The following is a 25,796-nucleotide window of genomic DNA, read 5'->3' as shown; positions in this document are numbered from 1 at the left end:
AGAGAAATCTGTCCCAAATGAAAGAACAGGACAAGGCCATGGCAGGAGATCTAAGCAAAACAGATATAAGTAACATGCTAATGAAGACTTTAAAGCAATGATCATATGGATACTAATTGAACTTGAGAAAATAGTGGAGGACATCAGTGAGACCCTTAACATGGAGATAAGGAATAACATGGCCCAGATAAAGGGCTCAGTAAACTAAATGAAGAACCCACTTGATGGAATGAACAGCAGGCTGGAAGAAGCAGAGGAATGAATTAAATACCTAGAAGACAGAGTAATGGAAAGTAATCAACCTAAACAAAAGAGAGAAAAAAAGAATTATGAAAATGAGAACAGACTTAGGGAACTCAGTGACTCCATCAAACTTAATAACATTCATATTATAGGAGTCCCAGAAGAAGAGAGAAAAAGGAGTCAGAGAATTTATTCAAAGGAATAATAGCTGAAAATTTCTCTAATCTGGGGAGGGAAACAGATACCCAGATCCAGGACGCACAGAGAACTCACAACAAAATCAATAAAAGCAGATCCACACCAAGACATAGTATAATTAAAATGGCAAAACAGGGATCCCTGGGTGGCGCAGCAGTTTAGCACCTGCCTTTGGCCCAGGGCGTGATCCTGGAGACCTGGGATCGAATCCCACGTCGGGCTCCAGGTGCATGGTGCCTGCTTCTCCCTCTGCCTATGTCTCTGCCTCTCTCTCTCTATCTCTCTCTCTGTGTGACTATCATAAATTTAAAAAAAAGGCAAAACAGTGATAAAAAAATATTAAAAGCTACAAGACAAAAGAAGACTGTTACATACAAAGGAAACCTTATAAGGCTATCAGTGGATTTTTCAGTAGAAACTTTCTAAGCCAGAAAGGAATGGCATGATATATGCAAAGTGCCAAATGGGAAAAATCGGCAACCAAGAATACTCTATCCAGCAGGGCTATCATTCAGAATAGAAGGAGAGGTAAAGAGTTTCCCAAATAAACAAAATCTAAAGGAGTTCATGACCACTACACCAGCCCTGCAAGAAATATTAAATGGTATTCTTTGAGTATAAAGACCAAAAATGATAGTATAAATTTTTTTTTGAGATTTTATTTATTTATTCATGAGAGACACAGAGAAAGAGAGGCAGAGACACAGGCAGAAGGAGAAGCAGGCTCCCTGCAAGGAGGCCGATGTGGGACTCGATCTTAGATCCTGGGATCATGCCCTGAGCCAAAGGCAGATCCTCAACCACTGAGCCACGCAGGCATCCCCAAAAATGACAGTGTAAAGGTAGGAAACACAAAAGCAGTAAAAATGAGTATTTCTGTAAAAAAAAAAAAAATCAGTAAAAAAAAAAAACTCACAAAACAAAATGATGTAAAATATGACACCATATACCTAAAATGTGGGGAGGAGAGGAATAAAGAATGAGTTCAAACTTAAATGACCATCAACTTAATATAGGCTGCTATATGCAGATGATGTCATATACAAACCTAATGGTAACCACAATTCAAAAACCACTAATAAATATGCAAATAATAAAGAGAAAGGAATCCAAATACATCATTAAAGAAAACCAGCAAACCACACAAGAGAGAAAGACAAGAAAGGATAGGGGAAATCTTCAGAAAGTACCATAAAACAAGCAATAAAATGGCAATAATTATATGTCTATCGATAATTACTTTGGATGTAAATGAACTAAATGCTCCAATTAAAAGACCTAGGCTGATAGAATGGATAAAAAAAATAGGACTCATCTATATACTGCCTACAAGAGACTCATTTTAGACCTAAAGACACCTGCAGATTCAAAGTGAGGGGATAGAGAAACATTTATCATGCAAATGTAGTCAAAAGAAAGCCGGAGTAACAATACTTATATTGGACAAAATAGACTTTAAAGCAAAGACTGTAATAAGAGACAAAGAAGGACACTATATAATCATAAAGGGTAAATCCAACAAGAAGATATAACAATTATAAATATTTATGCACCCAACTTGGGAGCACCCAAATACATATAATAGTTAATAACAAACATATAGGAACTAATTGACAATAATACAAAGTAAAGACTTTAACAACCCACTTATATCAATGGACAGATCAGCTAAACAGAAAATCAACAAGGGAACAGTGGCTTTGATGACATACTTTACTAGATGAATTTAACAAATATATTGAGAATGTTCCATCAAAAAATAGTAGCCTACATTCTTTTCAAGTGCAGATGGAACAGTCTCCAGAATAGGTCACGTATTAGGTAGGCCACAAAGCAAGCTTCAACAAATTTAAAAAGACTGAAGTCATACCATACATCTCTTCTGACCCAGTGCTATGAAAACTAGAAGTCAACCACAAGAAAAAATCTGGAAAGATCACAAATGCATGGAAGTTAAATAACATGGTACTAAACAATGAATGGGTCAATCAGGAAATAAAGAAAAAATTAAAAAGTACATGAAAACAAATGAAAATGAAAACACAGTAGTCTAAAAACTTTGGGATGCAGCGAAAGCAGTTCTAAGAGTGAAGTTTATAGCATTACAGGCCTACCTCAAGAAGCATGAATAATCTCAAATAAACAGCCTAATCTTTTTTTTTAAATTTTCTTTATTTATTCACGAGACGCAGAGAAAGAGAGAGAGAGAGAGAGAGAGGCAGAGACACAGGCAGAGGGAGAAGCAGGCTCCACGCAGGGAGCCTGATGTGGGACTCGATCCCAGGACTCCAGGACCACGCCCTGGGCCGAAGGCAGGCTCTAAACCACTGAGCCACCCAGGGATCTCCTAAACAGCCTAATCTTATACCTAAAGGAGCTAGAAAAAGAAGAAACAAAACCTAAATCAGCAGAAGGAAGGAAATAATAAGGATTAGAGCAGAAACAAATTATATAGAAACTAAAAAAACCCCAAACTAAAAACCAATAGATCAATGAAACCAGGAGCTAGAAAAAAAAAAATTCTATAAAATTGATAAACCTCTAACTAGATTTATCAAGAAAAAAGGGAAAGGACCCAAATAAATAAAATCACAAATGAGAGAGGAGAAATAACAATAAACATCACAGAAATACAAATAATTATAAGAGAATATTATAAAAAATCATATGCCAACAGATTGGACAACCTAGAAGAAATGGATAAATTCCTAGAAATATACAGCAAAACTGAAATAGGAAGAGATAGAAAATTTGAACAGACTGCTCATCAGCAAAGAAACTGAATTAGTATCTTAAAAACTCCTAACAAACAAAAGTCCATGGCCAGATGGCTTCATAGGCAAATTCTGCCAAACATTTTAAAAGAGGAGTTAATACCTATTCTTCTCAAACTATCCCAAAAAAATAGAAAAGGAAGGAAAACTTCCAAATTCATTCTATGAGGCCAGCTACCCTGATACCAAAACCAGATAAAGACACCACAAAAAGAGAACTACAGGTCAGTGTCGGTGATGAACACAGACACAAAAATCCTCAACAAAATACTAGCAAACCAAATCTAACAACACACTAAAAAAAATCATACACCATGATTAAGTGGGATTTATTCCTGAGTTGTAAGAGTGGTTCAATATTTGCAAATCAATCGTGATACATCATATCATTAAGAGAAAGGATAAGAACCATATGATCATTTCAATAGATGCAGAAAAAGCATTTGACAAAGTACAACATCCATTCATGATAAAAACCCTCAACAGAGTAAGTTTAGAGGGAACATACCTCAACATAGTACTGGCCATATATGAAAAACTCACAGCTAACATCATCCTCCATGGAGAAAAACGGAGCCTTTCCCCTAAGGTCAGGAATAAGACAAGGATGACCACTCTAATCACTTTTATTCAACACAATACTGGAAGTCTTAGCTACAGCAGACAACAAAAAGAAATAAAAGGCATCCAAATCAGTAAGGAAGAAGTAAAATTTTCATTATTTGCAGATGACATGATACTATATGTAGAAGACCAGAAAGACTCCACCAACAATTCAGTAAAGTCACAGGATATAAAATCAATTTACAGAAATCTGTCGCATTTCTATATACCAACAAAAAAGTAGCAGAAAGAGAATTAAGAAAGCAATCCCATTTACAGTTGCACCAAAAAATAATAAGATGCTTAAGAATAAACCTAACCAAAGAGGTGAAAGACCTATACACTGAAAACTAGAAAATAATGATGAAACAAATGGAAGATTACACAAAGAAATGGAAAGACATTCCATGCTCATGGATTGGAAGAACAAATACTGTTAAAATGTCTATATTAACCAAAGCAATAAACATATTTATTTTTTTTAAAGACTTTATTTATTTATTCATAGAGACACAGAGAGAGAGAGAGAGGCAGAGACACAGGCAGAGGGAGAAGCAGGCACCATGCAGAGAGCCTGATGTGGGACTCAATCCAGGGTCTCCAGGATCATGCCCTGGGCTGCAGGCGGTGCTAAACCGCTGTGCTACCGGGGCTGCCCGCAATCAACATATTTAATGTAATCCCTATTTTTCACAGAACTAGAACAAACAATCCCAAAATGTTTATGGAACCACAAAAGACCCTGAATAGCCAAAACAATCTTGAAAAAGCAAAGCAGAGCTGGAGGCATCACAATTCTGGACTTCAAGTTATATTACAAAGCTGTAGTAATCAAAACAGTATAGTACTGGCACAAAAATAGACACATAGATCAATGAATAGAAAATCTAGAAATAAACCCATAATTATATGGTCAATTAATCTCTGACGGCACAGGAAAGAATATCCAATGGGAAAAAGTCTCTTCAATAAATGGTGGGGAAAACTGGACAGCAACATGCAAGAGAAAGAAATTGGACCACTTTTTTAATACCATACACACCAAAAAATTAAAAATGGAATAAAGGCCTAAATGTGAGACTGAAATCACAAAAATCCTAGAAGAGAACATTGGCAGTAATTTCTCTGACATTGGCTGTAGCAACTTTTTTCTAGAAAGGTCCCCTGAGGCAAGGGAAATAAAAGCAAAAGCAAACTATTTGGACTACATCAAAATAAAAAGTTTCTGTACAACAAAGGAAACAATCAACAAAACTAAAAGGCAACCTACAGAATGGGAAAAGATATTTGCAAATGACATATCTGATAAAAGGTTAGTATCCAAAATATATAAAAAACTTATAAAACTCAACACTCAAAAAACAAATAATCCAGTTAAAAAATAGTCAGAAGACAAGAACAGGCATTTCTCCAAATAAGACATATAGATGGCCGATATACACATGAAAAGATGCTCATCACTCATCATCAGGGAAATGCAAATCAAAACTACAATGAGATATCACCTCAGACCTGTCAGAATGGCTAAAATCAACATCACAAGAAACAACTAGTGTTGGCGAGGATATGGAGGAAAAAGAACTCTCTTGCACTATTGGTAGGAATGCAAACTGGTGCAGCCACTATGGAAAACAGTATGGAGGTTCCTCAAAAAATTAAAAATAGAACTACCCTATGATCTAGTAATCTCACTACTGGGTATTTACCCCCCAAAAAATAAAAACAGTAATTCAAAGGCATACATGCACCTCTATGTTTATAGCAACATTATTTATAATAGCCAAGATATGGACGCAGCCCAGTATCCATCGATCGATGAATGAATGGATAAAGATGAGGTGTGTGTATGTATGTGTGTGTGTGTGTGTGTGTGTGTGTACAACACAAGGGTATATTATTCAGCCATAAAACAGAATAAAATCTTGGCATCTGCAACAACATAGATAGAACTAAAGAGTATAATGCTAAGGGAAGTAAATTGGAGAAAGACATAGAAGATTTCACTCAGATATGGAATTTAAGAAACAAACACAGGGCAAAAAAGAGAAAGAGAGAGAGAGAAACTAAGAAATAGACTCTTAACTACAGAGAACAAACTGATGGTTATAAGAGGAGAGGTGAGTGGGGGGATGGGCGAAATAGGTGATGAGTACCAGATGATTAAAATAAACAAAGAAAAAATAAAAGGAGCCATTTAATTTACCTTTGGTTTTTTGGGCAGGGATTAGGATTACATGGATCCTTTGAGATGCATGATCCAAATTCAAACTGATGGTCTTGGAGGCCAACACAGCGAGCAATGCAGGCACTGGGGTAAGTGCGTCCATTCTGCCCACACACAGGGACAAACTGATCTGCACAGTTACAGGGCAGACCTGTGGAGAGGACATAGACTCAGTGATGGGTACCTGTACATTCCCTGCCCATATTTCCTAATTAACATGGAGATATAAAGTTAAAATAGAATTGTGAATTAAATCAGGAAAAAGCATTCCTCCAGTCTCTGACAGTGTTTTTAAAGGTGGTAAGGCTCTGAAAAACCATTTGTTTGCAAAATGGCTTTCCTTTGTTCCATTTATTGCTTGCTAATTGAGGGGTTTCCAAACCTTGATCCCTGGGGTAGAGACCCACATAAACAAAGCTGAATATATATCCTGCTAGCCCTTTCTGGCCTGCCAGGTCTCTGTGGAGAGGTCTGCTGTTAATCTAATATTTCTCCCCATATAAGTTAGGGGATGTCTTGTCTCTTGCTGCTTTAAGGATTTTCTTTTTATCTTTGGAATTTGCAAGTTTTACTATTAAATGTTGAGGTGTTGAACGGTTTTTATTGATTTTGGGGGGGACCTCTCTATCTCCTAGATCTGAATGCCTGTTTCTCTCCCCAAATTAGGGAAGTTCTCAGCTATGATTTGTTCAAATATGTGCTTCAGCAGCACATATACTAAGATTTGTTCAAATATGCTTTCTGGCCCTCTGGCCCTCTTGGCGCCCTCTGAAACACCAATTATATGTAGGTTTTTCCTTCTGAGGCTGTCACTTATTTCCCTTAACCTTTCCTCATGGCCTTTTAATTATTTTTCTCTTTTTCCCTCAGCTTCCTTCCTTGCCATCAACTTGTCTTCTATGTCACTCACTCGTTCTTCTACCTCATTAACCCTCGTCATTAGGACCTCCAGTTTGGATTGCATCTCATTTAATTGATTTTTAATTTCGGCCTGATTAGATCTAAATTCTGCAGTCATGAAGTCTCTTGATTCCTTTATGCTTTTTTCCAGAGCCACCAGTAGCTTTATAATTGTGCTTCTGAATTGGCTTTCTGACATCGAATTGTAATCTAAATTCTGTAACTCTGTGGCAGAGAGTACTGTTTCTGATTCTTTCTTTTGTGGTGAGTTCTTCTTTCTAGTCATTTTGCTCCATGAAGAGTGGCTGTATGAGCGGGCTGCATCAAGAATATCAACCACAACCTAAATAAATTTCACCCTAGATGATTCTGCTGAGGTCAGAGACCAAAAATTGAAAACAAAGATCAGAACGAAATAAAACAAAAGGACCACTAAAGTGAAAAACAAACTTTAAAACAAAGTAGTAAAAAATAAAAGGCCAGGAATCCTAAAGAAGAAGAGAAAAAAAGAAAAAAGGAAAAAAAAGGAGAAGAGAAAAACAGTGGGGGGACTGGGAGATGGTGGTGGTGAAGTTAGAGTGGAGGGAGAATGTAGTCCACCTGAGGGGTTCTAGAGGGTGATCCTCTTGTTTCTGAGTATATTAAGTTCTATATATTAGAAGATGCTCAGTCCCAAATTTATATAAACCAGAAATACTTGTAGAGGGCTCCAACGTTGACCACCAAAACATAAATGAAATAAAAAAGGAGGGCAGAATGGGAATGAGGCATCTCACAGAACGAACCAGCATGGTATAGCATTTGGTTTTGGGTGCATAGTGGTCATGTTTTAGAAGGTATAAACTTCAGCCATTGTAGAACAAAATGAGGCAGAGAAAACAAAAAACACAAAACAAAAAAACCCATATCTTGTATATCTCCCAAAATTGAGTATATTGAAGGGAATCTAGAAGTGGAAAATATATCTAGGACCTGTAATTGTAGAAATATGAAAGTAAAAAAGCAAGAATCTTAAAAATGAAGAGGTGGTAAAATATTATAGTTAGGGTGGGAAAAGAGCAAAAAAATTGTAAACAAAGCTAAAGGTACTAAAAGTAAAGAATGCTCCTCCCATTCTAGTGTATAAATCTAGTTAGACATCTGAAGTCTGGCTTAGGGGATTTCTGGAATGGTATTAAAGGGTAATACCAAAAGAACAAGAAGGTACTTGGGAAATTATTGTAATTTTGAGACTTAAAAATGTTTATGAGCAATCAATCAAGAAAACTACTTTCTTGACATTCTTTTGCTTTATGCTGCTGGATTATGCTCCAGTAAGTTAAGAGGCTAGTGAGAGGAGATGCCTTTTTCTTGAGAAGCAGCTACAGCTGTTGACAGCAACAGCACGGTCGGGAATCAACTGGGAATGGCTTTGCTCTAGATCTAAAATACTCTTGGTTCTGGGCAAAGAGGAGCCAGGTAGCTGCCTTTACTCCATTTCATGCCACTGCAGCAGCAAGTTGATTCTTCTTTCCCAGGAGTTAGTATTACACGTGGAGAGGGGTGGAAGGAGAACACATTAGGAGTTTACTGACCTTGTACTTCCAGCCCATTGGAAATAAAAAGTAAATCAGAAATAAGAAGTGTGCAGCAGGTTTCTGGAGAAGTGAAAGCAGGACTAACACCCCATCCTCTATCCACTCTGAGTACCAACCCTGGGGCTTTATTGTCATCATTGTTGTTATTATCCTTTATCAGCTCTGCTTTGATAAGAGCAATTCATTCTGCTTAGAGAAACCATAAAACCATTGGGGATGAAGAGTGAACTAAAGATTTCTGCGGAAGACTACTTATTTATTTAATTTACTTACCAACTTACTTACATCTAAATGTTTTTGGAAGATGAACTTTCCAACTAGCAGGACCCTTTTCACCTGTAGCATATAACCCCTCATGTTCTGGGATAAATGAAGGTAATGACTATTTAGCTGGCAGACTCTAAGGAGATTTTACTGGCCACAAAGTATACCACATTTCTTGAGACTCAGATATTGTCCTAGTCCAAACACAACTCAGAGATGTTCATAAAAATGCTTAAGTCTCAAAATTACAATAATTTCCTAAGGTACCTTCTTGTTCTTCCCCTTCCCTAAGGAGATGAAGAGTGGAAGGAACCTACAATGATGACTTTACAAACTTTGTCCTTGTCTTGTCTTCGGTATTACCCTTTGACATTCCAGAAATTCCTCAAGCCAGATATTAACATCTAATTTCTAGATTTTATAAACTAGATTGGAGGGAGCATTCTTTGCTTTTCCTACATCTAGCTTTATTTATAGGTGTTTGTACCTAATGATCCAGTAAACTAAGGCAGGACTGGGAAAAAGGTGATGAGAAAAACACTAGAACACAAACAAATTTATCAAATACATTTTATAACATAATGGTAGGGGTGGATGGGGTATTTTAGCAAGTGGAAAAGTTCCTCTTAACTGAAACTGTCCCAATCACTTGGCCCTGTTCTTTTTGACCCATGGAATTTTAATACTAGTGCTGGAAGGGTCCTGAGAAATCTTTTTTTTTTTTTTTTTTTTAAAGATTTTATTTACCCATTCATTTGACAGAGAAAGATAGAGAGAGAGTACAAACAGTCAGAGTGGTAGGCAGAGGGAGAGGGAGAAGCAGGCTCCCTGCTGAGCAGAGAGCCTGACATGGAGCTTGATCCCACCACCCAAGCTGAAGGCAGATGCTTAACTGAGTGAGTCACCCATGTGCCCCTAAGGAACCCTTTAGTTTAATGTCTTCCATTCAGAGAGGAGGAAACAGATCCAGAGAGGGAAAGTACCTTGTTCTCGGATTATGTATTTATTTTACTGTGTACATCTGCAGTTATGGCTAGCCCAGCAAAGCTATCTTGAAGCTAAATGGGTATAAAGGGATGATGGCCACTAATGGGTGGCCATGGTTACCTGTGAAGGTGCGACGGTCATCTTCGGAACTGTGCTCACTGAGGCACAGGCGGGTAGAACACACCAAATTGCCAGCAAAACAAGAACAGATATTGCAGTCAATATTAAACGATGTCCCATGACCTGAGAAAAAGAGAAAATGTTGACCCATTACATGCATTTATGAGTAAATCATAAATTAAAAATGTAATAGTTTAAGTTTTAAAATAGAAATTCTTGAAAGATGACTTCTGAATATACAGACTAGAAAGTTAAATCTGTAACATTTATATTTTCATACTTACCTCCCACCATTTCTCTCTAAACCCCTAATGGCTAGTCTCACCAGACTGTTCCCTATTATCTGGGAATGTTTTTGGCTTCCCTTTCTGCCTCACTGCTCCTCTCCTTCTGGAACTTTGATCATCTCTCCAGAATCAGCCCTGATGCCATCTTTGAATTGAAGACTCTCCTGATGCCCTGGCAGGAATGACTAGGTCCTTGAAGACACTTGATCTGCTCCTTTCGCGCTCCAATTCTCCCCCATTTGATCATATACAGCATGACCTCAATCCCTCACCCCAGTTTTAGCCCCATAAGGCGCTAGTATGTTCTTCTGTAAAGAATAGGTATTTAGCCAGTGGAACTCATGGAAGGAATGAATTTGTTTATCCTCAAATATTGTGATACATGGTACCTACCTTACATTTTGGCTAAGTGGAATATGGGCTAAAAAATGAATACCTGACTTGTTCTAGGGCAGACAATTACAGGCTCTTTTTAGCCAAAAGCACTCTTCTTTCAAATAAGATCTCAGACAGAAGAGTAAACCAAGAGGCATATTAAAGCTGAACTACTCTGGTTGATGAGTATAGGGTAATGGAGGGGAGAGGGTGGCAGAGTGAACAGCTGTGGGGGAGTACATTCTCAAAAGTAGCATTTTTCCCCACAATTTTTGAGGTTGTATATTGACATGAATGGTTGTTAGGGCTATAAGCAAAACATGGTTAAGGAAGCAGTGAGAAAACAAGACCCTCCAACTTTTAGAGAGGGCATCAAAGGGAGGCACTTCTTCATGTGCTCTGTCCCAATGCCTAGTCAACAGTGTAGTTCCCACCCTCCAGTTCACTATCTAGGATGCCAAACTCTGACTTTTACTACTGGTAAAGAGACACAATTGAGGAAGGGATGGGAAGAACACACATGGGTCCTTTCCTGTGGAGGGCAAGGGCTTTGGAGTCAGGCCGAGGACTGAATGTGCTTAAAACAATTAAAAGTTCAGTAAGTATTAATTAATTAATTGTTATTAGCTATTAATCCCTTCTTTTTAAAATTTTTTATTTATTTATGATAGTCACACAGAGAGAGAGAGAGAGGCAGAGACAGAAGCAGGCTCCATGCACTGGGAGCCCAACGTGGGATTCGATCCTGGGTCTCCAGGATCGCGCCCTGGGCCAAAGGCAGGCGCCAAACCGCTGCACCACCCAGGGATCCCTATTAATCCCTTCTTGAGGAGGCTCCTAAGAAGGTTCCTTAGAAGTCCTAGTGTCCTGTAGAGTACAGTTTGAAAAATGCTGCCCTGGAGGATATGATTTGTAGACCTTACTCTTTGGTGGGAATCTACCCAATGTTCTTATAAAGTTAAGATAACTAATCTCATATTAGAAATGAAAAGGGACGCCTGGGTGGCTCAGTGGTTGGGCGTGCCTTTGGCTTAGGTCATGATCCCAGGATCTGGGATCTAGTCCCACATCAGGCTCCCTGCGAGGAGCCTGCTTCTCCCTCTACCTATGTCTCTGCCTCTCTCTCTCAGTCTGTGTCTCTCATGAATAAATAAATAAATCTTAAAAAAAATAAAAAGAAAAAACGCAAATACAGTTCAAGACTCACTTTTTCTTTTTCCTCCGACAATACACGACTTCTGAAGATCTATACAGTGCATCTCCATACAGTTTTCCAAGAGTCCACTTTGTCCACATGAGCAAATTTTGTAACAACCAACTTCCCCTGCAGATGATGGCACCTGAATTAGTGTCCCTTGACGGACAATGAAATCAGAGGCTTCTCCCAATTTGCAACCTGTACAAACAAAAATAAGCTGAGAGAGATGGTATTGTTCTATAACATTAAAAATATTTTACATAAGTCTTATAGGCACTGTGTGGTACTAAAGATTATGTAATAGAACTTTCACTAAGTTGAAGAATTAGTTTGATTCACTGACCAAACTATTTCCTCTCATATGAAAAGTCTATGGTCCGTGAGATGGTGGTGATTACAGATCTATACCCCAAAGCTAGCTATAGTTCAGTACAAAAATGCTATAAGGTATGTTGTTCTTGTTGTTTTTTACTTCTTTAGGCTTACCAAGGATATTTAAAAAATCACAGATATTTTTAAAATGGACTATAAAAACTGATAATATTTTTAGAGTACACTTGGTCAGGAAAACTTTTAGTGATGGAAAGCATGCATATTGTAAATTCAAAGTAAAGGTGAGTACTTCATTGGACTTAAGGAAAACCCATTCATTTCCAATTTTAACAAGATTTATCTTGACTCTATAGCTGATATATTCTGGTATTACACAGATATTATAAATGATCCTTTGAGACATCACAGTTATTTAATTATTTAATTTAATCTTCTATTCCTTTTTACTTCACAGATAATTCTTAAAAAGATTTTGTTGATTTATTTGAGAGAGAGAGAGCACTAGAGAGAGAGAAAGCATGAGTATGGGGCATAGGGAGAGGGAGAAGCAGGCTCCCTACTGAGCAGGGAGCCCAATGTGGGACTTGATTCCAGGACTCCAGGATCATGACATGAGCCAAAGGCAGATGCTTAACTGACTGAGCCACCCAGGTACCCCTATTTCACAGATATACTTATTTATTCATTTATTTATTTTTGTAAAGATTTTATTTATTTTTTCATGAAAGACACAGTGAGAGAGGCAGAGACATAGGCAGAGGAAGAAGCAGGCTCCTTGCAGATGAGCTCGATGCGGGACTCAATCCCAGGACCCTGGGATCACGACATGCACCAAAGGCAGACGTTCAACCACTGAGCAATAAAGGTGCCCCAAGATTTTATTTATTTTCACAGACATTTTTAAATGGTGATTTTAATATGACAAAGAAACATTTTCAATTGGGAAATAGGGAAAAGGAAGCAAAATGTTGCCACTGTACTCTAAAAGGATGCACAGAGATAAAGACATCAAAATCCAATGGGATAAATATTTCTTATTCAAGAGGCCTCCTGCATTTCAAAAAATAAATCAGTCTTAAAATCATATGCATCTCAATAAAACATTAAGCTTATGGAGATAACTATACATTCCTTGAGTATGTCTTTTCTCCATATAACTAAAGGAAAGAAAAGAAAAAACATGAATAATGTGCAGTACACTTTTTCAAACATTACAACATGGGAGAGAATGTACAAAAAACTGGCTCAAGGTTTTCTTTTCTTTTGTTGTCAAGAACCCTGTAGCTCATCATGAGAATCAGTTTACAATCTAAATGATCATTGAAAATTACATTTGTCTTTGTCTTTTCCTGCCTATATAACTAACACATGTTTATGGGGAAAACCTCAAAATTACAGAAAAACATAACTTAGAAAGTAAAGTTCATTGTGAGCTCACTCCAAAGATAATCCTTATAAAGACATAACCAGCAGCACAAATCCACACTCACCCCACATCCACACCCATCTACGTCTTACCTTGAACACAAGAGTATGGAAGGCAGGGATCTCCAGACAGACACCCCTTCCGGTTTACCTCACAGAGCTCATTAGCAGGGCAAGGATTTGGGTTACAGGGATGAGTGACCTCTTCTACAATATTACCCAAAGTACTTGGCCCTGAAAAACCAAACACAGATCGGATTAACCAACCCAAAAAGGTAACAGAGGTCTGTAAATTATCTGAATTAATTATGGCTAGAATAAATGGAGAGCTTGTGAGTAGAAAGTGAGGCCTAATTCTAGTAAATTATCAAAACACAGAGATTCTCTGATCATTTGTGAATTTAGCATAAACATATATACATTCATTCACTTGTTTATTTACTGGGTACCTATGATATACTGGGAAAGGTTCTGAGCTTTGGAGGTACAGGAGTGAACAAAATAGACAAATCTCTATTGTAGAATTTACATTTGGGAAATAGACTAGGAGTATATGTATACATGTGTGTCTCTGTGTGTATAAATTAAAAAAGTTACCTAATGATAAGTAATAAGTAGTATAAAGGGATGGAAAGTGGTAAGTATACTTTGGATAGGGTGGCCAAATAGGTGCTTATGCCTAAGAGGAATAACTCTGCACATTTTACCATAAACTATAATAATTCATTATGGTAAGATGGATCCTGTACCATGATTATATTTGTCAACTTGTGAAATAATGACCATGGAAGAGTCTCACTTCATATAAAGTGTATGTGATATTTAAAGAGTGTTAAAATTCAAACAAAAACATTTCTTTAATTTTTTCCCTTCTACACATATATTTCACTGCTCAAATAGAGTCTAGGCTTGTGAATACATTAGTTTTGCTCACTTGATTTTAGGCCAGACTCAGACTGGGGCTAATAAAGGCATAAGGGTTCTTGGAGTTCATCTCATACAGCCCAATCTTTTTATAAATAAGGAAGCTGAGGTTGAAAGAAGTGGTCTGTTCAAAGCCACGGAGGTCTAAACTCTAGTACAATGTTTTTTTTATTGGGGGGGGTGCTATATTGGTCATAAAGGTTGAGGGACATAGTATGTTGGCCTTAAGAAAGTGTGGCTGATATCACGAGCTGCAAATCTAGCATCTACTCTTCTCTTCCTGCTTACTAATAATAGTATGACACAATGGGTTCACAGCTAAGAAGATCATCTTTCTCAGTTTCCCTTACAGCTAGGGTGGTTTTCCCTTACATTAGGACATGGTGGTTAGAATTCCAGGAGCCATGTTGAGATGATAAAGTACCTGAAGTAACTTTGATGATGGAAGCCAAACACTAAGGACAGTGTGGAAAGCAAAAGGAGCGTGGACTCTGGATGGTGGAGTACTGTAACAGCCCTGGGCTTACTTACTTACTTACTTATTTACTTTATCTATCTATCTATCTATCTATCTATCTATCTATCTATCTGTTTATGGCTTTCCTTTTCTTTTACCCGTTGTTCTGTTATTTGCAGTAGAACTCAGTCCTAACAAAGGAAAACTAAATAGGAGCTGAATTCTTGGTCTGCCTTTCCAGCCAGCTCAGAGCACTAACGCCCCCTGGCGGCAGCAATAGACACTTTCGCTACCCTAACAACAGTGGTGTGTAGGAGTTCCCTCCGATTTCCAAGGCACAGGGTCATCTCCTGCTAAGACACTCAGCTTCAGGATCCCTCAATGGGATACCCAACTTACTCTTCTAGCTCTTGGCCTAGCTCTTAGCAGAATTATTTTGGCAGAGACAAAAGTTGCATTTTCAAGTACTAACCCAGACCGTCATTCCTTACTCCCTCGTTGGTGGGTTGGTCTAAGCCAAGCTTGGCTCAGGTCCACTAATATTCTGAAGACTAAAAGCTAAAGATTCCCTAGGGGTAAATTCCACTTCCTGGTCAAATCATGACAATGATATGGAGCTGTTATCTAAGATGATTACCCCAGATTCATTGCTCAGAATTCTTGATTGACAATAGTACATCAGTTCCTTAGAATAAGATCATCACTTGTGCTTATGTATTTTAAGATGATAATTCTTTCCAAGGGCAAAAGGGCCAAACAAATAAGAGTCTGCAATTGAGATTGTATCATTAAACCACACATTTTCAGCAGATAGATGTGCATCCAAAGCAAACATGAAGGGCAGAGATGGAAGGGAGAAGTATTCAAAATCTAAAAAAACAAAGTACTTACTGAGGTATGTATCCAAAGGTATACAATTCTCTAGGTCATCTGTAGGTGACAGAAGCTCACAAATACTTTCAGCTGTGTGGTCTTCAGGGAATTTATTCTGGTCCCCACATTTCTTAAGAATCTCCACACAATCTGATCTTAAAAAGAAAAATACACACAAATCATCTCATGTTGTCTTGTCAACATCAATTCTGTTTCTGAAGCCTTCTAGAAGGTGAGTTTTCATAACAATGATTTACAATTGGTAGGTTAGAGTAATGGCAAAAGAAATCAGAAGTCAGAGAAGACTTCAGGTTGCATAGTAGTAAGTAATGTATTGTAATATCAAAGCATCCTTTCCTCTTATCTGAGATCAAAGGCCTCGCTCAAATTTTATACTCATACTGTTACTACGATCAATGTGGCTTGTCCCTGTTTTTGAAAGAAAATTAGGGCAGCCCGGGTGGCACAGTGGTTTAGCACCATCTGCAGCCTGGGGTGTGATGATGGAGTCCCACATCGGGCTCCCTGCATGGAGCCTGCTTCTCCCTCTGCCTGTGTCTCTGCCTCTCTCTCTCTGTGTCCTCATGAATAAATAAATAATTTTAAAAATTTAAAAAAAGAAAGAAAATTAAACTAGACTAGTCTGATTTGCTCTTTGCAAAATCCTTTCTTTCAGGACCTTATGCTTGCTTGGTTCTTCCTCCTTCTCTCCCATTCTCTTTTTAAATATTTTAAAAATTATCAACATTAAGGTGTTTGGCCCATAACAACTGGAAAGTACACTACTTTAAAATTTTCTCAGTCTTCAAAAGGGATTTGATTCTTTAAGTTTTCATGCTAAGAATCCATAGATTTCCCACTGGTTGCCTCTTGCTTGTCACTAAAGTTACTCTTCATCTTTCTCCTTACTCAGGTCTTCCCCAAGTCATGCCACAGAATAGATGTGGACACTGTTTAAGGTTGAAATAATATGCCATCAGTCATCAAGTGCCCCATAAAACCAAGACACACACCAACAACTTAGGGGCTGGATAGTAACTTGGTTTTTAGAAAAATAGATGCTTGAAGATCAGGTGGCATAAATTACTACATGGTTAATGCTTCTGGTTTTACCCAGCACAGCAGCTTTTTTTATCTTTATCCTAGATCTCCTAAGCAAACAATTCACAAAATGTTCCCTAGAAACAGGCCCTAATGACTATATTCACTAATTCCTTTACTCATCAAACATGTATGGAACACCTACTGTGTATCAGGATTATGCTAATCCCTGAAGAGAAAAAGAGAAAAGAAGAGACAAGAAAAAGGAGTCACAAGGAAGAATAAATTCCTCAAGGAGAACAAACTCTAACAGAATAAAAGTACACATATTAAATATAAAAACAGAATTGCACATTGAAGGTACTCAATAAATGTTTCTGGAACTAAATCCCATGAGAGTAGTTCAAATAAAGGCCTATAGACATTTGTAGGAAGGATAAATTACTATTAGCTGGAGAGATCTGGGAAGATTCCATAGGAATGACATGCATCTGAGAGAGGCTAAGAAAGATAGGCAGTGGGTAAGTGAAGATGGAAGAGTATTTTAAGCAGAGGAGGAATTTAACATGTGGGAAGTATAGGCAAAGGAAGTGGTGGGAGAGAAAACTAAAAATAGGCTACAGTTCAAATCATGGTCTGAACCAAGACTGGAGAGTCATTACGAGGAAAGAAACTTACTTGCAAATAATACTTCCCCGGGATTTACTATGACAAGGTTTAATCTGCAGTGAACAAGCTATTGCTTTCCACATTTCTGGCTGACACTTCTTAATGTCAAGAACAGGTATGTTGATAAATGGCATCTTTATGCTTCCTTTCTCCCACAGCTTCATGTCATTCATGGCTCCTTGATCTGACTGAGCGTTACAACTCCTGAAAAGTTCTGTTGGCCTGAAAAGAAAAAAGGCCAGAAAGAATCAAGAGGCAATTATTTTCTAGAGAGAATAGGTAAAATCCTAACATACTGATGTAGCAGGAAAATCTGATTTTCTTAAGTACATACAACGCATCAAAGAATATCAGCTTTGAATGTATGGAGATTCAACGTAGACACATTAAGATTGTGACTACATCTTTCCTTTTTAACAAAGATTTTGTGATGCAGTTGAACTTTCAAAATGCTCTTTGTGGGGCTATCATCTTTAGATTGTACCATTTTTTCATATCACAAAGTAAATGATCCAACTTTTAGAAACAGATATAATATAAAAATGAAATATACAAACAGGACAGATGGGAGCTATACTTGTGGTGAACATGGCATGGTGTATAAAACTTGTCAAATTACCAAGTTGTACACTTGAAACTAATGTAACATTGTGTGTGAACTATACTCGAATTTAGAGTTTGAACAAATGACATCTTAGTATTATTATAAAAAAATAGTTTTGATCTCATGGTGTTTGGGAGACCATGCACCACACTTTAAGAAACACTCTTTTTTTCATTCACCTGTTTATAGACAGAGTCTGTGTCCAGTTTTCATGTGTCTCTTAATGGCCACAAATGGTATTGTTGGGGCATAATTTTCTAAGAAACTGCCAAACTATTTTCCAAAGTGGTTACACCATTTTACACTTTTAGCAGCAATGTATGAAAGTTCCAGGCACTTGGAACTGTTGTCAGTCTCTTTAGTTGCAGCCACTCTGCTGGCATGCAGTGGTACTCTACTGGTTTTAATTTGCATTTTGCTGATGACCAATCACATCAAACACCTTTTCATGCACTTATTGGCTATCTGGGTATCTTCTTTTGTGAAGTGTCTTTCTAGCTATTCACCCTCTTTAGAAAAGGTTGTCTTTTTACTATTGATTATAAAAGAGTTCTTTATATATTCTGGATATAAGTCCTGTGTCAGATATATGTATAACAAATATTTTCTTCCAGTTTGTGGTTTGCCTTTTCATTTTTTTAAAGATGTATTTATTTTAGAGAGAGAGAGAGAGCATGAGCAGGAGGGGCAGAGGGAGAGGGACAGAGAGCATCTCAAGCAGACTCTGCACTGAGCACAGAGCCCAAAATCGGCCTTGATCCAACAACCCTGAGATCATGACCTAAGGTGAAACCACCACTCAGGTAACCCCTCACCTTTTCATTTTCTTAATGGTATCTTTTGATAAACAAAATTTTTAAAATTTAAAAATTTATTTTATTTAGCTAAAATATTTTATTGGGATATAATTTACAAAGAATATAATGTATAGATCTTAAGAGTTCAGTAAGTTTTGAAAATTGTATTCACCCCATGTAATCAAAACCCCAAACAAAATATAGCATATTTCTATCACCCCATAGAGTTCCCTTATGATCCCCTACAGCCAGTTCCTCCTTCCAAAGGCAATGACTTTCTGATCTTTATCTCATAGATTACTTTGCCTATTCTTAGAACTTATATATATGAAATTATAAAGATTATATTTTGTGTTTGGCTTCTTCCATTCAACATAAGACTCATCCACGTATGGGGTTTATCAGTAGTTTGGATTTTTCCTTTTTCCTTGCTGTGTACTATTCTATTGTTTGGATACACCACAATATGCTCTTTCATTCTCTTCTTGATCCATGATTGACTTATTTTTCTCCAAATTCTGGATTCTTATGAATAAGGCTGCTGTATAAGTCTTTTTTTCTTTTTTGGGGGGACTTAGGTTTTCATGTCTCTTGAATAAATGCTTCAGAATGGGATTGCTAGGTCATGGAGTTGACTTTTTAAGACACTGCAAGAAAATTCTCCAAAGTGCTTAAACCATCTCATATCCTCATCGGTGAAGTATGAGGGCTCCACTTGCTTCACATGCTTCTCAGTCTTTTAATTTTAGCTATTCTAATGGGTGTGAAGAGGCATCTCACTGAAGTTTTAATTACATATTGCATAAATAATGACAAAGAACTTTTGCATATACTTAAATGTCTATTTTGATGTCTTCTTTGGTGAAAGACCCTTGAGATTTTTTTGTCCTTTTTTTTTATTGGGTTTACTTTTTATTATAGGATTGTAAGAGTTACTTATATATTTTGGTTTCAAGTCCTTTGTCAAATTTGTGTGACTGTAAGTGTGCAAATGTGATACACTGAATATTTTCTCAAACTGTGGCCTGCCTTTTCAAATCTTAAATGGTGTCTTTTGGTGAACAAGTATTTATTGTTGAACCCTAACTCATTAATTTTTTCCTTTTATAATTAGTACATTTTGTCTCTTGTCTACAAAATCTTTGTTTACACCAAGGTTTTCAAGATATTCTGCTATGTTTTCTTCTAGAAGCTTTACATTTTCAGCTTTTGTTTTGTTCTAGTATCCATCTTCAGTTAATTTTATTTATGTATTTGTTGAAAGAGAGAGAGAGAGAGAGAAGGAATGAGCAGGAGGGGTGGAGGGAGGAGAGAGAATCTCAAGCAGACTCCATGCTGAACACGAAGCCTGACACAGGGCTCAATCTCATGACCCTGAGATCATAACATGAGCTAAAACCAAGAGTTAGACACTTAACTGACTGCACTGCTTAGGTACTCCTTAAATTAGTTTTTGTATATGGTTTGAGATTGAGGTTGAAGTTTTTTTTTTTTTTTCATACAGTCAACTGTTCCAGCAACAGTTGTTGAAAAGATGTGTTTTGTTTTGTTTTGTTTTGTTTTTGCATTGAATTAACTTGCTCCCTTTGTTGAAAATCAATTTACTGTGTGTGGGTCTGTTCTTGCATCTCTGTTTTGTCCTACTGATCTATTTGCCCAAGCTTATGCCAATTTATATTGCTTCACTTTGTGTTGCTTTATAATTAGGGTCAAAATCAGGTACTGTAAGTTCTCCAAATTTGTTATTTTTAACAAATTCTTTCAGCTATCCTAGGTCCTTCATATTTTCAGTTGAATTTCAGAATTAGTCTGCCAATTTCTATTTTTAAAAGCCTGTTGTGGGGCAGCCCTAGTGGCTCAGCGGTTTGGTACTGCCTTCAGTCCGGGGCCTGATCCTGGAGACCCAGAATCGAGTCCCACATTGGGCTCCCTGCATGGAGCCTGCTTCTCCCTCTGCCTGTGTCTCTGTCTCTCTCATGAATAAATAAATCAATCTTAAAAAAAAATAAAATAAAAAGCCTGTTGGGATTCTGATTGGGATCAGAATCTAGAGATCAGGGCAGCCCTGGTGGCCCAGCGGTTTAGCGCCGCCTTCAGCCTGGGGTGTGATCCTGGAGACCTGGTATCAAGTCCCAAGTCAGGCTCCCTGCATGGAGCCTGCTTCTCCCTCTGCCTCTCTCTCTCTCTCTCTCTGTGTGTCTGTCATGAATAAATAAATAAAATCTAAAAAAAAAAAAAAAGAATCTAGAGATCAGTTTCAGAAAAATTAACATCTTAAAAATATTGAGTCTTCTAATTCATGAACATGGTACCTCTCTTTGTTTATTCACTGTCTTTAATTTCTTTCTATAAAGTTTTCTGGTTCTCAATATATAGTTCTTATACCTCTTTTGTTAGATTTACTCTATTTCATGTTTTTTGATGCAATCGTATAAATTTGTATTTTTAAAATAAATTTCATTTTCCAATTGTTTGTTGCTAACATACAGAAATACAATTGGCTTTTGTATGTTAACCTTGTATACTGTCACTTTATTAAATTTAAGGATTTATGGGGAGTTTGCAGATTTGAGGACATCTCCTTTCATGGTTCCCACTTTTCTGGGGTTTTCTACTCCTGCATCTAGCTACTCTGGCAGTCCTAAACTCTGATCTCTAACTCCTCAGGCCAAGACTAATGCTTTTTACTTGAATTCTTTATACCATGCAAGGGGGCTGAGAGTGCCCATGAAGGAAAAACTGGATAAATGTGCTCTCATGCAGTGTGGTTCTCTGTATTATGAGATACAGCCCCTCCTGCTTTTGGTCACCCTCTAATGTCTTTAAAACAATACTTACCAAATATTTTGTACAGAGTTCATAATTGGTACTTGCAGAAGTATTAGTTTGATACAAACTACTCCACCATCCCCAGAAGCCAGACTACACGCCCAAGTTTAACTTCAAACATTTCAGATTTCAAATTTATTCAATCTCTAAGCCAGGTCCTTATTGGCTAACACTCAATCATCAGCTGTAAAGATATCTCAATTTTCTTACTTGAAATAATATTCTGAATACCTTTTTAAAAATATTCTGAATGTTTTTATTTTTTATTTTAAGATTTTACTTATTTATTTGAAAGAGAGAGAGAGAGCACAAGCAGGGGAACGGTAGAGGGAAAGGGAGTAGCAGGGAGCCTGATGCAGGACTCCATCCCAGGACACCAGGATCATAACCCGAGCCGAAGGCAGATGCTTAACCAACTAAGCCACCCAGGTGCCCCTATTCTGAATACTTTTAAAAGAATAGGATTTATGTTCATTTGAACTTCCTTCTGGCCCAACTGAATTATCCTTTTCCTCTTCACCCTCTTGATCTCCAGGCTGTAACTCACAAAACCAGCCCCTTCTTATTTAGGAACTCTCTCTCTGGCTTCTCTGATATCATGTTCTCTATGCTTCTGGATGTTTGTTCACCCATTCAGTTTTGGGCCCTTGTTTTTCTGAACATACTTGATACTTCAATAAAATACAAATAGGTAAGAAAATATTTTTTTGTATGAAGTAGGGAAATCACTGAGTGGGACCTTCAGACAGGTTGAAGTAAACTTCGTAAACTGTTGAAAAGAGGGCATTTGGATGACCAAATTGTTCACGGTGATTTATTCTGCAGTGGATTGTTTCCACTGGTTGTGTAATAGAAGGAAGAGGGGGAGAATGGTAGATCAAAGACAGAAAAGATTCTTTGAATTATAGATGCTTTAAAATCTTTAGTCTAGAAAGGATTTTGTTACAGTGCTTCCTTTCCCAGAGGTGATTTACTGGATGGGTTATAGCATTTAAAGATGAAATAATAAAAAAATACTACTTCCTTTTAACTTAGCACCAGAGTAAAAATCAGAGTAAAGTGGTCTTTTCACTTACTTAAAAACAAGATAATGATAAAACACTTCCATTCCGTGTACAACAGTTTGCTCTTACCTGTTGTTAAAATTAGTACAGTAAGTAAGATTTCTACAGCCCAACTGGCAAGGTTCCCGAACGTCTGCTAAACAGGTCAACATGGACACTTCCACTGGATTATATTCACAAAAACGATCAAACTCTTGCCAGCTCTGTGTGTTGCCCCAGCTCATGCTATAAAGTTTAGTGCACAGTTCTCTGAAACAAAGGCACAAATGCAGAAACACAGATGAGCCAAATGAATATTTGATTTCCATAAAACTCCAATTCTATAAACTATTATTTTAGAATATAAATAAGAAAAAAGTACAAAAGTCTAAAGACTAAAAATTATCTCCCATAATTTAGACCCATAAACTGAACCTTTCCATGAAAATGTTGGCCATCTTTTGTCATCCTTCTCTTTCCTTTTTGCTATGGTTGCTACATAGCTCAGTGCTAACTGTAATATTTAATTACGGTATTTGTATATCCTTATTCTTGGCACAATTATATCTTCTAATTTCTGATCTCTCTTTTGCCTTTACGTAAAGTAAGGTAAGGCATACGTTTTGCCTCCACAAAGATAGATTCCCTTTTATTTATGTTTCAATCACAGTACATAAAACTGTGACATGGTCCTCAGATTTAAGAAGCTTTACAGACTCAGGGTTCACCAGTTTCTCCCTGAAAAATTATCCCGAAGCCACTTATATTCCTTAAGATAGGCCAAGATATCTACATGTAAAGGCTTATGAATTCCATAGCTTTTATATACTATTGTAGCTAATATATAACTATCTTATTTGCAGTACTTGATGATTACAAAACAACTTGTAAATAACTAAAATAATATCAGTACTATTTCCAAAGTGCTACACATTAGTTTAATTTTAAAAATTGATAAATGTAATAAAAATGTAAGAAACATAATACATGTAATATAAAATATGATACTACCAAAACATGTAAAATCACAAGAAAAATTCTCCACTCTTGCCACATTTTATTTGACTTTCATAATTAACCCTATGAGGAAGATGTCTTTACTTTTTTAAGTGTATTCATTACTCTACTGATGTTTACTGAGTGCCTATTTTGTGTTAGACCCTGTTCAAGGCACTGGATATGCAATGGGAAATAAGAGAGACAAGGTCTCTGCGCTCAATGGAGCATTGAGCATTATAGAGATGAGGAAGCTGTGATCGAGTTAAATTAGGTACTTTGAACTGGAAACCAGTCCTTTCTCTAGTTCTTAACATTCTCTATAACTTTGGACAGACTTTTAATAACATTGCAAAGTTAGTTTTCTATATATAAGCTGGAATTAGACAAACTGATATCAACCATAAGATGATAACAATCATTTTATAAGGTTTCATATAAGAGGAAATAAGATGGAAGCAAACCATAAAACCTTATTATCAAGGTAAGGTGGGACACATGTTTCTTAGTGAGATTCTTCTAGGATGACATAGCAATTCTAGTCTCCAGTGACTTTAGAGCATAGACACTTTTAAGGACATTCAAAGAATTACTCAGCATTCCCCCATAAATAAATACATTTATTGACTCCTATCAGCAATCCAATGTCCTTAATCACAGGACTAATTTAACTTCTCTTAAGCTCTTAAGCTCTTCTGTTAATTTTCTTTGGATATTATCTAGTTGTTTTTTTTTAAATATCTTTGTTAAAGTTTGATGAGCTATTCTAGGCACAATTTTTGCTAAAGGTCCATTCAGTTTAGAAACCACAGGAAAAACTGTTTCATTCCTAGTGATACTCATTCAGGATATTCTGGTAATATGTGGTCCATTTTCACCTAAAATATCCTTAATAAGGCAAACTTCTGTTACCTGTGTTCTACCACGACCTTAGTTATCTCCATTTATTCTTGTCTCTAGATTGTTTCTTCCATCTTCTATTTGTATTATTTTATCCCTACATGAATCATCCAAATGAATGCCAATATAACTGCAGTCTAACTTTGAGTATAAGTGCCAATCTAGATCATTCACCAATATATGCAAAGGTTAGTTACTGTTCAAAGTTTCATAATTTAACAAACAGAATATCCCTTAGATGTCACATCCAAACATCTTCTAAATTGTAAGCTTATTTAAATGATGACCTTGGGGGTAGAATCCACGTTGCATCATCTTTAAATATTTATTGCCCTGCCAATGTTAATCTTCTATACCCCAAAACTGATTTCTTTTAGCAATGTTTAAAAACAATGTTTTATATACACATGACGCTCATTAAGTATTTGCTGGATGAAAGATTTTATATCTTCTAAACGCTTAAGTCTACACAATGCAAAAATATGGCACACATTTGCTAGACTTAAAATCACTAATTAAAATGTTATTTTCTACTGGTTTTAATAAAGGAAAATGAGATACTGACCTACATGTTGAAGTGTTTGCTTTAGAACAACAATGCAATTTAGCCCCATCAAGGCCTGTAGAGGGAGGAGGGTGTAGGGTGACTCCAGGATGAACAGACTGTGAGCTTTCAAGAAAACACTGCCAAAGAGGATCCTGAGGTAAAGGCTGAGTCTTACAACCCTCGATGAGGCCATCAACAATTTCCATTTCTGTTTTCTTAGACATCAGAATTCTCTTGCAGGCATTTTGGCAAGCATGGTCTTCAGCTCTGTCACAGCAATATAAACCTACATTTTCAGAATATATATGACTTAATTAGCTGATTTTATGTCATGCACTGCTCAGAACAGAAGAACATGATGGTGTACTGGTAACACTACTACTCAGTCATATGTCAGTATCTGCAGTACACAGGGCCTACGAATTCTCGCTCCATTACTTTGTAGTGTAACAAATAACTGAAGGACTAAGATGGACTAGGTATCTATTACCAGAATTTACCACTGTCTCCAAACATGGGATCTTTAGCACCAATCCCACAGAAATGAAAAATCCTACACCTAAGAAGTCTTTACATGCGAAGTATCTTATGTTCCTGGAAAAGGTATT

General features: G+C 36.9%; 1 protein-coding gene across 4 annotated transcripts in view; it reads right to left on the bottom strand.

The window, feature by feature from the left end:
• RECK (reversion inducing cysteine rich protein with kazal motifs) overlaps positions 1–25,796 on the bottom strand; it is a 91,953-nt gene that overhangs the window by 27,607 nt on the left and 38,550 nt on the right. For all 4 annotated transcript variants that reach the window (XM_025432346.3, XM_025432345.3, XM_025432347.3 and 1 more), the window contains 8 exons: positions 25,207–25,474; positions 22,836–23,015; positions 17,482–17,694; positions 15,781–15,917; positions 13,602–13,742; positions 11,760–11,948; positions 9,891–10,013; positions 6,022–6,193 (listed from right to left, as the gene is read on the bottom strand). In XM_025432346.3, coding sequence (XP_025288131.1) covers positions 6,022–6,193; positions 9,891–10,013; positions 11,760–11,948; positions 13,602–13,742; positions 15,781–15,917; positions 17,482–17,694; positions 22,836–23,015; positions 25,207–25,474 — 1,423 coding nt within the window. The remainder of the gene's footprint in view (positions 1–6,021; positions 6,194–9,890; positions 10,014–11,759; positions 11,949–13,601; positions 13,743–15,780; positions 15,918–17,481; positions 17,695–22,835; positions 23,016–25,206; positions 25,475–25,796) is intronic.

The sequence above is a fragment of the Canis lupus genome, chromosome 11 (assembly GCF_003254725.2).
Source record: "Canis lupus dingo isolate Sandy chromosome 11, ASM325472v2, whole genome shotgun sequence".
Lineage (NCBI taxonomy): Eukaryota > Metazoa > Chordata > Mammalia > Carnivora > Canidae > Canis > Canis lupus.
This window is presented reverse-complemented; position numbering and strand designations above follow the sequence as displayed.